At 44.5% G+C, this 19,081-nt stretch overlaps 1 protein-coding gene across 2 annotated transcripts in view; it reads left to right on the top strand.

The window, feature by feature from the left end:
• Positions 1-397: 397 nt before the first annotated feature.
• FAM20A (FAM20A golgi associated secretory pathway pseudokinase) overlaps positions 398-19,081 on the top strand; it is a 267,701-nt gene continuing 249,017 nt past the window's right edge. Inside the window, exon 1 of one of the 2 annotated variants that reach the window (XM_085617304.1) lies at positions 398-2,218. In XM_085617304.1, the coding sequence (XP_085473430.1) occupies positions 1,692-2,218 (527 nt within the window). In that variant the 5' untranslated portion in view covers positions 398-1,691. The remainder of the gene's footprint in view (positions 2,219-19,081) is intronic. The other variant, XM_085617305.1, reaches the window with a different exon arrangement.

The following is a 19,081-nucleotide window of genomic DNA, read 5'->3' as shown; positions in this document are numbered from 1 at the left end:
GATGCAGTTCAGGGTGTTGTCTGAATATCTTGTAATGAGCTGAGGATCTTGGGGTAAGAGAGGAGGGTTTGCAGGATGTTGGGTAACATGGGCGAGGTGCCCAGGGAGTGAGGTTTTAGCGAGCTGGGGGGCTCGGTGGGTCCGACGTTATAGAGGCGCTGTGTTGAGGTAAAAGGCGCGTGGGCGCTGTAGTGGGGGCAGGCAGAGAGAGGTGAAGAGCAGGTGTGAGAGTGGAGGTTGGTGGTCCTCGGAGGGCTCTGCCAGACCCTGCTGATGGGGCTAGATGTCATCACAGGTGTGATCCGACACAGCCAATGAGGACGCCTCCTCGCCAGCCAGCTGTTTCCTAATTGCTGCTGTCTGCTGCTTCCCTTAAATGAGGCTGCCTGCTCAGGTCTGGAGATAACAGCGTCTGTCCCCGGCTCAGGAGTGGAGCTTCTGACCCGGAGAGCGCAGCGCTCGCGTGACGGGGGCGGAGGCTGCAGGGAGGCAGCGTGCACCACCTGGAGCGCGAGAGCAGGATCCTGCAACACGAAAGAACCGCGGGGATAGCGAGCAGGACAGCGACACCTCTATGCTCATGTCGAATATCTGTCTGTAGGATCGAAAGGACACGTGCAGCATTCAGAGTCCTTCAGGATCTAAACCCCGTACAGTACACCCCGTATTAAGGAGTCAGGCTGCCAGGTCATGCTGCGACACACACTCCTGCGGGCTTGACACGCCGTAAAACAGCACCCTGCATTCAGCACCGACCCCGGTGAGGCTGGAATACCGGACTACAGGACCCCGGCACAGCACTGACAACTGCAGGAAAGCACAGTGTACAAAAGCACCCTGCATTGCCCTGGAAACAGGACAGACTGACTGTTCGAGTGGAGCTCACCACCCCACAGCAACAACCTGGGACATCACAGACATTCCCCAGCAGGGCAGACACGCCGCACAGCAGCAACCTGTACACACACCTGGTCCCACAACCTGGGTTGTTCTACCGCAGAGCAGCACCTCATGTAATGGACAGACTTCTGAAGGAGTGGCACACATCACAGCATCGCCGATAACAAGGTGCCTACCCGGAGGGCCTCACAGAATACAGAGGACCCTTGATAAAAACTCAGGAGTTCTTTTGGACTGAAACCTGAAGCAGCTCTGGGGAACGACAGCGTCCAGCCAGATTAACACAGAGTGTAATGTCACACTGGACACTAAAACGGACTGCCCTCTAATAGGCTGATCAGAGCAGCAGAGCACAGTCCATAGGGCAGCGGCGAACACTCAGGCACACTCTCCAAAGTGAGGCTGACACACAGAGCAGCAGCACCCAGTCCACTGCTAAGCCTGGGGCAAGGCTGGCATAGGGCGGCAGTGCCCGGGACGTTGAGAAGGGCTGCCCTAGTAAATGCTGACACACAGAGCAGCAGCACCCAGTCACTGCTAGACCAGGTGCAAGGCGGCCACAGGGGAACGGTGCTGTGGGTCACTGAGTAAGACTCTCCCATGAAAGGCTGACAGAGCGCGCAAGCACCGGGGGTCCCGCTCGCGCCTCTTGACAGTAAGTGACAAACAGAGCAGCAGCACCCGAGACAATCGGCAAAACTCCTCCCGTGGAGGGTGGACCAGAGAGCGGCGACACCCATCCCATGCTGCGCTGACCGAGCAGCAGCACCGCGGTCTCCCCTCTCAGCTGCATGTGGGTCTTCAGGCGGGACCGGCTGCTCATCCTGCTGCTGCTCTCCGCTCTGCTCGCGGCGGATTTCTCCCTGCACATCTGGCCTAAGCTTCGGGGCCGGCTCTTCAGGGAGCCGGAGGGGCCGTGCACCTGTGACGGGTTCCCAGGGGGGAAGCTGGGCAATGCCTCCTCCCTGGAGGGGGCCGGCTGGAGGAATCACTCCTGGGGAGGCCCAGGGACTGGCGCCGAGCATGGTGTGCAGCAGGAGTCCCGAGATGAGGCGGCAGGGACCGGGAACGGAATGCACCAAGAGCCTCGAGAGGGGGAAGCAGGGGCCGGGAAGAGGGTGCACCTGGAGCCCGGTGACAGCAGCGCCGGAGCCGAGCACAACATGCGGCACCTCCCTGTTCTCCGCTCCCGACTACGCAGGCTGCTCCAGCACCCGCTCTACACAGGCCCCGCACCGGCATTGGGGCCCGGGGACTACCTACTGTCCGGACCGGAGGCCTCCCGCAGCTACCGGAGGAAGGTGTCCCGCTGGAACAGGTAACTGGAAAACCCCGGGACCCGAGAGCGGGCAGATAGACCCGTGAACGGACGGGGATTTATTAAAACAAACCAAACCCGACCCTTTCCCCATGGCCCCCATCCCCACACACACCTCACACACACCTCACATCGGGCGACAGGTGACTCGCCCCCGAAAATGGGTGACATCACCGCTCAACGAATGGGCATTAACCAGGGACATAAACTTAGTAGCAGGTGATAAAAAAACGATCTAGGCAAATATTTCCCCAGACATGACTGAGCCATGGGAAACGGAAATGATAAATATGCGCACTGGAGCAGATAACTGTCTGCGATTACTCTCTAAACAATGGCCAAATAATGATTACTCCTAGATCGGATCAGTCGGTAGACCATTTAGAGACACGTTTGGATGGGTATTCACTGCCCCTGTGCTCGCCCGCTCTGCCCGGACCTCGCCCAGGGCAGGATCATAGAGTGAATGTGGAGGTGTGTTCTGTATAGATGGCCTCGAGGGCATTGGAAATCCAAGAAAAGTTGGAGGCTGGGAGTTTACCTGACTTGGCACAGGTCGTTCCAAAGCCTGGGGGCATAGATTGGGCAGGATCATATTTGTGTTTTTTTCCATTCTGACGTTAGGCAAGGCCTTTCGGTTTTAGTAAAATCATAAGTATAGTATGCTTACTTCCAGGGGCTGTCAGAAAGCCTCCTCATCCCTTGGTCTGTTGTTGTATCATTCACATTTGGTTCCGCCCGCTTCTGCATACATTGCAGGGCGATAGGTCAGCAATTGGCTAACCTCACTGTGAGGGAGGGCATTCTGCCTTTTAAGATACAGTATATCTGCACATAGTATTTTCCTTTATTGCCAGAGACAGCTATGGCAATGCCAAATGAACTGGCATGGAATAACTGAAGAGATCTGTCACACATTGCTGTACAATTCAGAGGAGTTTAATATAGTCTAAAACTGCAGGACCCAAACATCTATATCTTTATATCTCACAAATACATTCAGATATGGGATGATCATAAACATCCCCATCCCAACATATCCCTCCCTCCAACCATGCCAGGACCACAACTATACACAAAATCTCAGATTGGACAACCTAGTGCAGTAACGAGCCAAGCACATTTACCATATGAAAAACCATAAAGGGACATGCAGAGCTGTTCAAAGCTACAAGCATACTGAGTGAGAACCATAAAACTGTGCATCTGTCTCTCACACTTCATCATCCAACACACTGCTATGTCCTGCGTCCATTAGAGTGACACCAATGTTGTCTCTGCAGACAATGCCAGACCAATTGGATTTGCCAATGCTTATTTCTCTTTGATGTTGATATCTTAAGCAGGGACGGGCGAAGCTGGCATAGTCACACTACGGTGAGATCTACCGAGTTGGGCGAAAACTCAGTGGAACTCTGCTCCGCACCTACACCCTCCCTCTCCCCCCCCCCCCCCCCAGGTTACTGCAGCTAAACTCTGGGCTGCAAGTGACATACAACAGGCCTGACTCATCGCATCATCGAACAGACCTCAAGGCTTCATCACAAACGTGCGACGCCCCCGCCGGCCCGTCAAGAGTAAATATTGTTTAAAAAAAAAAATAAAGTAGAAAAAAAAACCACTTTCCTCTATAGCGGCGTCTCCGGGCTGCCCTCCTCCTCCTTACGGTGGTCTCTTCTGCAAACCCCTACATCAGAGGTACATCTTGTAGGACTGCGTGCTACCATGACGTATGTCTGACACAGGGGTCTCTGCAGGAGAGACCACGGCGAGGAGTAGGAGGGCAGCCCGGAGACACCGCGATAGAGATAAGTGTGCGTTTTTTAATCTTATTATTATTATTTTTAAAATATTAGAGGGGGTGGAGGCGGGGGGCTTTTTACTGTGGGGCCCAGGGCTGAACACTGCTCCGCTGCGGAGTCAGAGTTTTGCCTAAACTCCACATTCTCAACGGAACGCGGTGTAGGCAAAACTCCGCACGCTCCGTCAGCGGAGCGCAGTTCTCTGCCCACCGTTAATCTTGAGCTGGACTTTGAACCTTACAGTTTCTATCTAACATTGTCAGCTTTTTGGTAAAGTAGAATGTATCTGTTTGCCACCAATACCTTTTCAATGATGGAGCAGGATTTAGCGAGTAAAATGGCTCGGCAAGCTAAGCACATGCTGCTGAGATCTGGCATGATTGTCAGGTCTCACATTTAAATCAAGACAGATTTAAAGTGTCCTTCAGAGTGCAATAAATGTTTTACTGTCAAACTGTATAATATTGACCCCTGCCAATTTCATCACCTAGAAAAGACACACTACAGCTTGCAGGGGTACATATTGAAGGGAGCTCAAGTCTGGAGTGATCTGGGTGTACCTATAAGGCCATTTCACAAGCTGCACACTTAAAGACAACAAGTTAAGAATAAATAGCAATAGGCATTTGTTCTAATGGACAATCAAAGAGGATGCAGCCTGGAACTTCTAGGGGTCTTACCATTTCTGTGTCTCTGGGGAGACGAATTGATACATAAGGGTCCCAGTGTTTATCATTCTCTACTAAACAGTGATCTTAAATTATGGGTGTTATTTAGAGTGTGACTGATTGGTTACATCATCACAGAAGTGACAGATATCCCATCGGCCTTATTACAAGTGCATTTTATTCTATGACATTTGTAATAAAGTGGATGGGATATGAGTTACGATTGTGATGCAGTAGCACACCCTGCAAGTTACTATACTACAGGCGTGCAAAAAGTACATCTATTAATACTGATCTTGCCCATTAATAAATTGCATGGTGCCACCATATAAGTGTTTTTCAGGGTTTTGTCCAATATTGTATCACACAGCAAACAGCCTCTCGCAATATCCACATACCGCTACCTAATTTATTTTAGCAGTCAATTATAGAGTATTCTATCAAATATTCTATGCTTTGACAAAGTTTAACACTTTACCACTCTGAATGTGTGCTGTACAGTGCAGCATACATGCAATGGTTAAATGGTTTGGAGAAAATGGATTTATTTTTCATCTTTACACCTGCGAGGAGGCATACTTTTTTGACGCAAATCCCATTCTACCAAAGTTAGTAAATAGGGATTAGCATCAAACGTCATGGGTGAGTGTATGAGAAAGTCCATTTACCACCCACGCCTCCTTGAGGTAAAGTAGCGTATAGTGCTACTGTATGTCACTTTAGGCCTACTGTCCAAAGCAATTCAGAATGTGCGCTTGTTAGTAAGCTCCAAAACTATACTGTGCTCCAGGTTTGCATCACTTTTGTGTTGCAAACCAGGTGTAAAGTGTTTGTATAGCCGCTCCATAAAGGTAACACGATGATTGGGGTGCTATACTAATAAAATTGTATTGCTACTCAAAAGAACACTTTTGAGCAACCTTAGAATAGCAAAAGATTGAGGGGGAAAAACAAAAAAGGTTTAAACATATGAAATTCAGTTAGCATGCAGTACTGTGAAGCCAGTTCATAGCTCAATGTGTTATATTAGAATACTTTGTTACTTATGAACTCCAAGTAAAAAAGGATTTTTGTGACAAAAGTAGTAACCCACTGAGCTATTAACATAAAATAGCAATCCGTGATCTGCATGTCACACTTTCTGCTTGCAGCAGGTGCATTATCCTCTATGCTACTACATCATGAGTCAAAACTGTGAATGGACATATTGCAGATATTGACCCCACGTGCCTTAATCACCAGAGTTATCATGCCCTTGTAATATCCCCTGAAAAATAATGCTTACACATAAATCTCTGCAGGCTGCTCTTTTCTTAGTCCAGCCTGTTATTCAAAGGGCACCCCAATGACCTTCTCGGCTGGTACAACGTGGGCACCAGTCATACTGCCCTAAGCCAGGAGCTGGTCTTAACTTTGTAACTGTCCCCAGACACCACTACAGACAAAGTCAATCATTCCTGCTCTCCCCCACCTCCCACTCTATTTATAACCCTGCTCTTGACCTTCATAGCCAGCCTAAATCCCACAAAGGCAAAGAGGTCTCTGGCATTCCCAAGCCAGGGAGGAACTGAAGCCTTAAGCCACCCCCACCCAGATCAGACAATTCAGTCCGCTCCCAACTCTGCTCAGATGATGGTATATTCAACCTATGACCTCCACATGGTACTACCTCCTGATTCCTTTCGTGTTCCTGCTGTGAAATGGATCTCTGAGGCCAGCACTTACACACCGCCTCAATTATGACATGCCACACCACAAATTTGCAATACCCCCACTCTGCCTGATCGCCCTACAAACCCATGCTTACTTGTGCCCTCCATTATATATGTAGAAAACAATGGTCCTGAGCAGACACTAAATTTTACATAAAATTAAATATAGACCACAATGGGTTACTATACACATCCGATGTCCAGCCGGACAGGGGATTTTTATTTTCCAGATACTAAAGGATATGGTCAAGGATAATGAAAACACTACATTTATCGTGGGGCACAATCCTACACCCTATAGCATGGGGAACGTGCGGGGGGAAAAAAGGGAATAACAATGCAGACAGTTTAGGACAAACAACAGTTACAGGCAAAGACTGAGAGCTGTTGCAACTTGCAGGCATAAATGAAGTTCTAGCAAGTTTGACAAAATAGAGACCACAACGAGTAAGCACAATGGATATTTGTGGCACTATTTTTAAAAAGTCGACGTTTCGATCCCAAGCTCATTGATTAACGGGATCATCTTCAGGACTAAATTTATAACATTTGACTGGTTTTTAACGCCCCAATTGAGGACATAGGGGTATCACATATGGCAGGTCAGAGTGGAAACTGACAATGAAGAACAGCGTTGTTGCTTTTGGTTTGGTCGCTTGCAGTTAAGGTTTCTATAAAACTTGCTGGGGGTCGCGTAACTAGCCCACGCGTAACTGCCCTCCAAGCAGTGCCCAGGTAGCACAGACTGAAGGGCAATGGTGGGGCCATCACCTAGTTCGAGTGCTTCAACTAGCTGTCTTTCAGCCCCTAATGGTCATGCTACATCCAAGCCCGATAAAGCCCTGTAGAAATCACTTTAGACCCGTTCTGTGGGCTAGTGGTTCTTTCAAGAAGCTTGCCTATCTTTTGACATGAGCACATATATAGAGCTCCAGTTGCTTCCCTTACCCCTGACTTCCAGCCTCAGCCATCAGCCTCAATTCCAACATGTGAGTGAAACTAGAGCTGAAGCCATGGTCTGTCTTCTCCCATTTTACCCTAGGCTAGACTCCACTATCTCAACCTGCATTCATCCCTGTCAGGACCCACCACTGATCTTACTCTTAACCATTGTCCGACCTTGTATGTGATCTTCAATGTTTTCCATACAGGATACACTGTTGACTGGAAAAGCAACACCCTTAAGCAAACAAGGCTGAGCCATTATTTTGTAGCATATTCTGCAACACATTACCTGAAGAACCTCCAAGGTACACTTATGCTAGTCAGTGGCGTAACAATTGCCCCTGCAGCCCCTTTGGGGCAGGGGGCCCGAGCTCCAGGGGCCCCCCTCTTACACTGTGCACAGATGGCAGGCCCCGGACCCTGACCTGAGAGCTGCTGACTGGGTCCGGAGCGTGGGGGGCCCCTCTATGTACTTTGCAGGGGGCCGCTTCAAGTATAGTTACGCCAATGATCCTAGCCACAGCCCACGTCCTCCTTAGTCTAAAAGGCTGATTCCATCTCACAAGTGGAACCATACTCCAGTCCCACTTTGTGCTTGTGAGTGAAGTTTGCACTGCCAATGACAGTGCTGTAAGTGGTCCCTGTGTGAGAAGGATACTTGAAATGCTGCTGACTGTGCTGAAACTGGTGATATACCTCTAGAATTTGGCAATTATTTTTTAGATTTTTATTCTAAATACATGCGGTCACGGGCATTTTGAGTACATTATTCGAAATGTTTGTAGTATTTCGTTTGTTTGATGATGTAGGGACATGCACAGTAGATGTTTAACAGTATTAGCTTGTATTACTGAATGGTAAGGCTAAATATCGAATGTGGGAGATGCGGGGGTCAGAGTCAAGGGATAATTGGACTGAAGCTGGTGGCTAGAATAATGTCATGGAGAAGTCTTTAAGACTTTCTCCAACGACTTTACTCCACCTTTCCCCAGTCCTTGGTCTACTCTGGATTGTTCAAGCAGACAGTAAATGGCAGGCTGGGTGGGAACTTATGAAGGCACCGAAAGGAACGGGTCACAACAAACGTTACAAATGCAGGCCAGATGCTAAGAGCAGAAGTAAGGGGAAGAGGAGTGTATTATGACAACGGGCAGCAGCTGCTAGGTGTGAGAAGACACACCTCGAGGTACATCCAATGTAGTCATCAGAGGGTTTACACGGGATTAAGAGGACATTTAAATGTATTTATAGCAGGCATTTTTGGCTAGATATTTCGCATTAATACCTGTACCTCGGTAACACAGACTCACGGTGGCATTCAGTCCCTTATTCAGGGGAAGACCTAACGTCGATATCGATGGGGCCACGTTAGGACCGCATCTTCCCCTGAATAAGGGACTGAATGCCACCTTGAGTCTGTGTTACCGAGGTTACAGGTATTCATGCACTCACCCGACAATTAGGGGAGTTTGCAGACCAATATCTTCAAAGTGCATTCTACATCCGAGTGACGATTCACTCCATCTACTGGTTTTGTATATAGATTTTACCACAGTTTCAAAGTTATACAAGTGGCTATCGGCACCATACTTTTTTGCACTTTTTTTGTGATCCTGATGAAAGTCCCTGCATCCCTTTGGAGAGCACTAGGCTGAAACATGTTGACCCATCCACCATTTTTGACAGATTGAATTTCCCTCTGTCTTAGATTCTTTCCTCTTAATCCTAGCCTATGTATGAATTATTAAAATTGCCCAGCACAACGTAGAGCTAGTTTTAACCACACTTCACTTGCTCACTTACCCCCTCCCCAGACCCTGCTCATCTAGAGGTTTAGTCTACCTCATTATCTCTATCAAAACATCCCTGAGCTCCTCCCTCTCAGAGAGAGGGTTGTAGCGCGCACTACGACTAGGCTCGTAGTGCAAGGAGATCCCCTATGATGAAGCATGCCACCCTCGGGTGGGTGAGGGGAGTCGTCCTAAGAATGGGATACCACAACTCTTTATTTTCGTACTAGACCCAGTGGCCTTGTATTGTGTTTTTGATTTTGGGCTAGATGCCTAGAAGGTCAGGAATAAAATTTAAAGGGGTGGAATGGGCAGAAGGTCAGGAACAGCTCTGGCACCTTCACCTATATGTATTTCAAGCACGAGCCGGAGATAGGAACAAAGGCCAAGATTTACTAACATTTGGCCCTGGGTTTCCGATACTTTTGTAATGCAAATGGCGCACATCAGGATTTGTGTTGGAAAGTTGGCCAAATGAACAAAAAGTAGCACCAGGCCGACCTTTGCAGTACTTTGCTTCAAGGGCGATCCCGTTAAGGGTACATGGGTGTTTCCATGTAACCATCTAAGGGATTTGATGCAAATCCCTAACTACTAACAATTGTACAGGGATTTGTGCCCAAACTGGTTGCCTTGTTGAGGCAGGCATGACTGTGGAGCAAGTTTTAAAACTCTCTCTATTTCTCCTACTCCCCTCATAGATGATGATTTCAAGGATAAGACAAATAACCAATGGGAACTCTGACAATGGCAAATAACATCAGTAACAGGTACAAACATCACTCTCCGATATAGGAAAATAAACACTGTAAAGTTCCAGAAGTTGATAAATTGCCACTGAAACCAGCATTAACCCACTGAAAATGGGGAAATACACAAATACGTTCTTAATCTCTAGAATTAGCAAATATACAAAGGACCATGAAAACATACCAAGGGGGTAAAAACCTCTGGAATGGTGAAATACATAGAGGATCAAGTGATAATTCCCAATGAGTAGGAAAGAGACCAAACCAAAATGAAATAACACCCAATGAATGGAATCCAGCAACTGGGGAAGAGGGATATCCCTCCAGGAATGGGTAACACTAAAATGAAAAACATCTTGTTGGAAAGGGTTGAGTAACTACAGGGACAAGTTCAAACACATTTAGTAAAAAAGAACACCAGCATTGGGATATCTTCCGTAGGAACTAATAAATATTACCACAACAGATAATCCCCTTTGATTGCAAAAATCAATCAAAATAATAATCCTCACTGAACTTGTAAAACAACCCCTGCAAAAACAGGCATTGGCAAGGCCAATAGGTCTCGCCTATATGAGATCTATTGACTTTGGTGGAGTGGAGTGGCATGGCGTGGAGTGGCATTGTGTGGCGTGAAGTGGAATGGCATTGTGTGGCAGTGGCATAGAGTGGAGTGTCATTGTGAGGCTAGGAGTGGAGCGGAGTGACTTTGTGTGATGTGGAGTGGAGTAAAGTGATATTGTGCGGCGTGGAGTGGGAGTGGCATGAAGTGGAGTGGCATTGTGTGGAGTGGAGTAGCATTGTGTGGCGTGGGTTGGAGTGGTATTCTGTGGTGTGGCATTGAGTGGAGTGAAGTGCCATGTTGCAAAGCGCTTCTGTGTCTCATCGGGGGTAGTAAGCACTATATAAATATATATATATAGGCACGAAGTATTCATCAGTTCATCAGTTTTCTCCACAAACAAGAATACACGAACTCCTCTTCATCGGTGAACACTCTTTATTTGAAAAAGTATAAGAGTCTCCCTTCTGTCATGACGCGTTTCGCCACCGGAGTGGCTTGATCACATGGGACAAACTTTGCGTATGACGCTGTTTAAAAATGTAAACACCCCTGTCACATGACGGAGGGGAAATGGAAGACATACTATCATTTTATATTTTCAACTTCCTGCTGAAAAGACAGACGCTTAATATATGCACGTAATATACAAATGATTATATCCGAATGTAAATATGACCCAATCTACCGAGTTTAGCACTTAATACAAAGTCTAAATACATATCATTGTAGTAAAACTCGGAACACTTTAAATCATCATCTGTGCTAAAATGGGATCATATGAAATACATGGACAATCCAAGACAGTTTTAGTATAAAATACAAATCGTACATCACAGGATAATAATAATTAAACGAGCAAATATTATCAGCAGTGTGCCCTAATACTACTCAAAAGATGTAATCAGGATAAAATCCAAAAAGCAGGAATGTCGTATATTCAATAAAGTTATCATGTCAATCCTCTCCAAGCGTACTGTAATGTTTCCTATCGATATGAGTAATAGATGATTTTTAATTTGATTTTAAAATTTATATACTTTTTTTTGTTAATAATTTATTCTATATATATATACATATATATATGTATATATATATATGTATATATATTCCAACAAAACTCCACACCTCCACACGGCAAGAGTTCCACAGCACCACGGAGCAAAAAACTCCACAGGTAACTGACCACAAAAGTGCTTTATTAGTACACCATTGTGCAAAGCATGGACGCTCAACGCGTTTCGGCTCCTGCCTTCAACTGGACCATAGAGTCCTGCTATCTAGAACGTCTATTTAAAGTGAACATGTGCATTAAGATCCCTTGTCTGTTTGAATTATTTACAACATATTAGACTGCTAACCCTCATTTTATACAGAGATGTGGCAACTGGCGGCTGCCATTTATACTCTTGTTTCTGTCGGTGAAGTACCATTATTGTAAGGCAGTAAGAAACAAAGGTACATAAATTCATGATCTCTCTTGGGAGGAGATAAAAAACATTTGAATATTTTTGTGCAAAATTACGCAACAGTTTTTTCTATAAGGAGGAGTTTAAGGAGAAAGGTGCAATTCTTAAAAAGACATTAAAAACGAGCATTCATATTGTATGAGTTCAATAATATAAAATATCCTTGAAGTACTCAATAATCAATCAAGTTATTGTCCTTAATAGCTTTGTTTTCCAAAGTGCAAAGTGCAATACAACTTAAAGCCATGTGCTAATCAGGAGTTCATATTAATTAGTCTGTATCATAGTGTCTTATTCTTTACTGTTCATGTTTTTTTCAAATGACATTAATCCAAGAAGAGTTAATGATATATAAGTTCTACAAGAGAAAGTGCTTAGTGCTTTGTGCAATCTATTTCACACTTTTTCCCCTTTGTTCTTAATGAGAACTCATGAGTAAAAGTTTGTCTCAAATTTGGATTTAGTACAATGATCGTGCATATTATTGCACAGAAATTCTATTTTTCTTCACTTTTCCTCCTTTTCGTGTATTGCCAAAAAAAGAGAGCGTTTTTTTCTCCTCCCTCTCCTTTATTCTTATTGGATTTTATCATGGTCACATCCTTTTCTCTTGGAAGTCCCATCTTTATTGCAGATGTACATGCAACTCTGCATCCAGATTATGACCATAAGGGTTTTCAGTCCCAATGGCTAAGATGTATCGTGACTCTGCCTTTCTCAGGTCCAGGGTTCTGTCCCCTCCTCGTTCTTTTTGTTTTACTATTTTCAAGCCAAAGTATGTTAATAGTTGGCTGTCACCTGAGTGATGTTCTGCAAAGTGCTTCGCCATGGGATAAGAAAGATCTTTGTTCTTTATGGCTCTGAGATGCTGGAGTACTCGCAGTTTTAATTTAATAATGGTACTCCCTACGTATTGTTTTTTACAGGGGCATTCCAATATATATATCACATATTTAGATTCACATGTGATGTGATTGATGATTTGCTCTGTTTTCCCATTTTGGAGTTGGTATGAACGGGTGTTGCGACCATGTTCGCAGGCCCAGCGTTTTGAACATTTCCAAAATCCAGGTGTGTTTAGCCATGTTGTTATCTTCGGTTCTTTAATCTCCAGGTGGCTATGTGTCAGGAGATCGCCTAAAGACGCTGTTTTGCCTATGTGTGATGTTAGGACTAGATGGTAACTTCCGCTTCAATGTTTCATCGAGCATTAAGATGCTCCAATTTTTCTTTATGACGTTTTTTAAGGTCTTATTTTCGACATTGAAGTCCATGATCAAGCGTGTTGTGTCATCCTCTTCTTTTAAAAAAAAAAAAAAGAAATGTGTATTGCCTTTTGCACATCATGAAACATACCCCTTTCAGGGTGTCAGTGTATAATAGACAGGAAAAAAAAAACCTATCCTAATCACTGTCTTCGTCGTTACCCTTGCTTGGCACCATTCGTACACGTTAACTATAACGATCACATTGCTGTCTCCTAGCAGTACGCTATATATGCAAGGTATACCCCCTCCCCTTCCCCCAACAATAAGACAATAAACCAAAACTTCCCCCGCCCCCCCTCCCCGCACTGCTGTCTCCCCTCGACTACTATTCAGCTCGGTTAGTAGGCTCTCTGGCACGCAAGGCATGAGTAATGGTGCTGCGGTGTCATTCTCTTCTTGATCTTCCTTTGCTTCTAGTAATTCTGATCTTGGTTTAAGTTTTACTTCGGCTCTGGCATTTTTGATCACTTCTAATGGGTAGCCCCTGTCCAGGAATCGTGTACTCATCTCATCAAGATTTTGTTCAATATCTGATGGTTCCGAACAGTTTCTCTTGGCACTGAGCATCTCTCCGTATGGTATACTCCACTTTAGATGTCTTGGATGCCCACTGTTGGCGTGGAGTATACTATTGCAGGCAGTTGGTTTCCGATGCACTTTTGTGCATATTTTGTGATCCTTTATGAACACTTTCACATCTAAGAATGTTACTTGATGTTTGCTGTATGTTGATGTGAAAGAGAGATTGTAGTTGTTATTGTTCAATGTTTGAATATAGGTTTCAAGATCTGATGACTCTCCTTCCCATAGCACGAAAAGATCGTCTCTAAACCTTGCCCAGATTCTGATGTTAGAGCTGTATTCACTGTTTAGTATGTCTGTTTCCCAAACCGCCATGAGTAGATTCGCATATATGGAGGCGAATAATGTTCCCATCACCATGCCTTGCTTTTGGAGAAATAATTCTCCCTTGAAGAGGAAGATGTTGTGTGTCAGGCAATAATTCAACCTTTCGATGAGCATCTCAGAATGTTCCAGAAAGCTCAATGATCTAGTTTTCAAAAATTGTCTGACCGCTGTTAATCCATCCAGATGGAGGATCGATGTGTACAAGGATGTCACATCTATGGTGACCATGGTTTGTTGATCATTCCATCGTATGTCCTGGATCTTTTTTAGGAAGTCTGTTGTATCTTTCAGATACGAAGAAAGAGATGTTACGTAGTCCATTAGGAATATATCTATGTAGCAAGATGTTTCCTCAAGGAGGAATCCTATTGCGCTCACTATGGGTCTCCCTGGTGGTTTGATGATTGACTTGTGTACTTTCGGTAGAAAGCATATGGTTGCTGTTACAGGATGGTCAACCTTAAGGTACATGTGGTCTTCAAAGTCAATCAGTCCCCTGTCCTTCCATGTTTGTAATTTCATGTGGTATTCTTTAGTCCAGAGGTCCATTGGATCTTTCTCCAGCTTTTCATAATGTTCTTTGTTTTCTAGGTGTCTTTTGGCCTCTTTGATATATTGTTTCAGATCTTGCACAACAATGTTACTGCCCTTGTCATAGGCTTTTATGATGATTTTTGGATCGTCTCTTAGTTCTTTTAGGGCTTTTTGTTCTCCTTGTGTTAGATTCCAAGATCTGTTTTTGTTCCTTTTGGATCTTGATAGCTTATTGACTTCTTCCACCACAATTTCATGAAAAAGGTCTACTTTATTCCCAGGAGGGAGTTGCGGACAAAATTTCGATTGGGTTTCCAATCCACTTTCTCCACCCTTCCATGTTTCAATGCCCTCATCCTGACATAGTTGTATATCATCATCTATTTGTGAATTCATTGTTGTGTTTGTGTCCTTGGCGGTGTCCCCTAGTGTTCTCAAAGTTCTCAGAGTTGCAAGATCTCCTTGATTTAATGACGAGATGGCAATGGATGTTTGATTAGGATTTTGTGGGTTTGATGGCCTGTCCTCATAGTATTTTTTGAGTTTTACTTTGCAAGAGAATTTATACAAATCAATCCGGAAGTTTGGAATGTCCATATTGTAGTTTGGACAGAAAGTTAATCCTTTGTTTAATAAGCTTGTTTGATCAGAGCTCAGGATTTTATTGGAGATGTTAATCACCAGATCTTTTTGGTTACATTTCTTCATTACTTTTGCCTTTTCTTTTCTCCTCCTTTTTTGGGCTTTGCTCCGCCTTCTGCTTCTTCGGGTTAGGGTTCGCTTTGTCCCCTTCCCCACGTTGTTCCTCTTCCTCTTCCTCGTTGTCGCGTCACCATTTGTGCAAGCCTCATCTCCCTGAAAAAATCCAATTTAGATATACTCGCTTCTTCTTCTTCTGCTGAGCTTATATCCGAGCTGTCGATTGTGCCAGTGGTCTCATAGCCCGTGCATCTGTCCATTGCAGCTCTATTTCTCAATGAATCATATTTCCTTGCAAATGTGTAAATTCGGCCATTTGCGTAATTAATTCGATCACGATTGAATTTATTGGCCTTCCTCTTCTTCACGTCAGCTTCATGTTTGTTAATTTTTTCTCTATTGTTTCACGTAACTCTTTCTTTTCTTCATTGTTCTGAAATTTATCAAGTTCTTCTTCCAGCTGTTTGATTTTAGAAAGTGTAACCTCTAGTTTCCTTTCTACGTAAATGATCAGGGTTCTCATTAATTTAAAAATCATTTGTTTGTGCCTGATTGCCACTGTTTGATTAAATCCAAATCCAGATCATTTAACGTTGGCATTATTACAATTCTCAAGCCTCTCGGCACTCTCTTGAATCCTATATATTTTTCCGAAGTAGTTTTCTCCCACCATTTATTGACCTCGACGATTCTGGTTTGTTGTAGTTCCCTGACAACATTCTGACTTGTATATATATATTATTTTATTAGATCAATGATATGATCATTTACATCGTAAAAAGAAAAACATGAGCATAAAAACAAATAAAATATTACACTGCATTACATCATAAAAGATTCTGTTTTAAAAACAAGCTATCACAACATCTAGCAATATTAAAATTTTGCATTGGATCCACCTTTTGCAGGGTAGTTTGAGGAGAACATGTTTCCATGTTCCAGAGCAGCTATGTTAATAAAATGTATGATTATATTCCGTGGCATCAAATTAGGGGCCCCATATCAAGGTGGTATGCATTTTCATATCAGATTCTCAGAATTATTTTTAATCATTTTGACCTCTTCCACCAGGCAAAGAGCAGAAATCTCAAAATTGCAAACACTAGCCACCTTGTGGTATCTGACTTACAAATACGTAAAGCTTCACTGGGGCGTGTAAAAGATAATAAGCGGCAAGCAGGAATTATCCGCTTTTTCCGGAGGTCCACATAAGAGGGGCAAAAGAAAAGAAAGTGAACAAGTGTCTCAGGAGAGGAAAGACAGGTGGGGCACACTGATGTTACAGATACATTTTCCAAGGTACTTCTTCTGAATTTTAAAGGGAGAACTCCATATCTAAATTGAATATACAGAGCTCTTTGCCGGGGTGTGGAAGGGGGGGGGGGGGAGTTCGATGTCATCCATAAACATCTCGAAACGAAACCATCCTTTTATATTTATAAAACTAGAGGTTAGAGTACCATGTGCATTACCTTCAATACTTTGTATATCCAAATACTCCCAAAACTATTTTTGAGGAGGGGAACCATTGTTTTTGTTATGGACACTGGCTCCTCCCACATACACCCTAGTTTTAATAGCCAATCCTTGATCTTGTTTAACCACTTAATACGGCATGTTTGTTTTTGCAGAATCAATAAGTCTTCCAGGGCCTCCTTCACCAGGACCTGTGTGTTACTAGTCCATATTCTTATCCAAAACGGGGGAGCCCTAAGAATGGCAAAATGGTTAATAGTTTTAAGACCAAGATCAAGTCTAAGCTGCAGGAGGGGAGTGTTCACGGGTAGGTTTAGGATCGCCCTAATCAATTACAATTGAGTGGAGAGAAGTGGCTTTGAGTGGAGTGGAGTGAAGTGGCATTGTGTAGCATTAAATGCCATTGTTTGGGGTGGCATTGTGAGGTGTAATGTGGAGTGGAATGCATTGTGTAGTGTGGTGTGGAGTGGAGTGCATTGCATGTTGCAGAGTGGAGCGGAGTGGCATTGTGTGGTGTGGAGTGGTATTGAATGGAGCAGACTGTCACTGTGTGGTGTGGAGTGGAGTGGCATGGAGTGGAGTGGCACTAAGTAGAGAGGCGTGGAGTGGCATTGAGTGGAGCACAGTAGTATTGTGTGGTGTGGAGTGTTATTGTGTGCCATGAAGTGGAGTGAAGTGGCATTGAGTGGAGTTGAATGGCATTGAGTGACATGTAGTGGCATTGTGTGGCATGGAGTGGAATAGTGTGGCATGGAGTGGAATTGCATTGTGTGGCGTGAAGCGTAGTGGAGTGACTTTGTGTGGCATTGAGTAGCTTTGTGGGGCAGCAAGTGGAGTGGCATTATGTGGCATTGTGTGGAGATGAATTGTATGGATTAGAGTGCAGTGGAGTGGAATTATGTGAAGTGGAGTGGCACTGTGTGGAGTGGAATGGCATTGTGTGGCATTGTGTGAAGTGGAGTGGCATTGTGTGGCTTTTTGTGACGTGGAGTAGAATTGTGTGGATTGGAATGGAGTGACATGGCGTGGCGTGGCGTGGAGTGGAGTGTAATTGGGTGAAGTGGAGTGGCATAGAGTGGCATTGTGTGTGGAGTGGAGTAGCATTGAGTGGCATGTAGTGGAGTGCCATTATGCGGAGTACAGTGGGTTGCCTTTGAGTGGCATAGAGTGGAGTTATATTGTGTGGCATGGAATGAGTGGCATTGTGTGGTGTGGAGTCTAGTGGAATTATGTGGCACTGTGTGGAGTTGAATGGAATTGTGTGAAGTGGAGTGCAATAGAGAAAGGGTGTTGTGTGACATGGAGCAGAGTGGAGTGGAATTGTGTGGAGTTGAGTAGAATTGTGTGCTATGTGTGGCATGGAGTGGAATTATGTGGCATTGTGTGGTATGGAGTGGGTGGAGTGGAATTGTGTGGCATTATGTGGCATGGAGTGGTGTGAAATTGTGTGGCATTGAATGGAGGGGAGTGGAATTGTGTGGCATTGTGCGGTGTGCACACAACTCTTACCACTCTCTCTCTCTCTCTCTGCCATCTAAATTGTACAACTGCTGTCACATTTCACCAGAGCTGCTCAGATAGCTGAATTGAGCTTGATGCAATTTTTTCAATTAATTTGTTTTACTTTATGATAAGACAAGGTCCTGATGAAAAAAAGGTTCAAAATATACATGTAGCATTAGAAATTAAAATGCAAGGAGCTTACAGTTTTTTACAGGTGTTAAACAGTACACATCATCAAAGTCGTAGGATGTGTACACACAGACAACATTATAGCTATAAAACGCAATGTGCGGGGCATACGAGTTGCACTCTGCAGATGTTAAGGAAACAGCAGCATCTGTTGATTAGTATGCGCCATATCGGCTTTAGGATACTGTAGAGCATGAGCATTGCAGCAACGCCAATAGGCCTTCAACCTGGGGAACCGGGTTCGAGTCTCCGCAACGACGCTCAACATCCTGTGGTCCTGGGCAAATCACTTAATCACCCGTTCCTAACAATTATTTAATTTTTGTAAATGAGGGTGTCCTTGTGTAACGGAGCTGGTGCTCACGTAAAGCGCTCCGATACCCTCAGGTCAAGTTCGCGCTATATAAAGCTCCGGAAAAAACAAGTTTTGCGATGAGACCCAAAGCTGCTAGTTTATCAGGAGGCACAAAGTTGAGAACATCAGTAGTTTATGGCTTCCCTAATTGTTTGTTAGAGTGCATTGGCTTCCCCTTTATCCATGGCGAAGTTTACCGTTATTGCTGCATTCGCATATGAGATGGCTGTGGA

Source organism: Triturus cristatus, chromosome 7 (genome assembly GCF_964204655.1).
Source record: "Triturus cristatus chromosome 7, aTriCri1.1, whole genome shotgun sequence".
NCBI classification, from domain to species: domain Eukaryota; kingdom Metazoa; phylum Chordata; class Amphibia; order Caudata; family Salamandridae; genus Triturus; species Triturus cristatus.
This window is presented reverse-complemented; position numbering and strand designations above follow the sequence as displayed.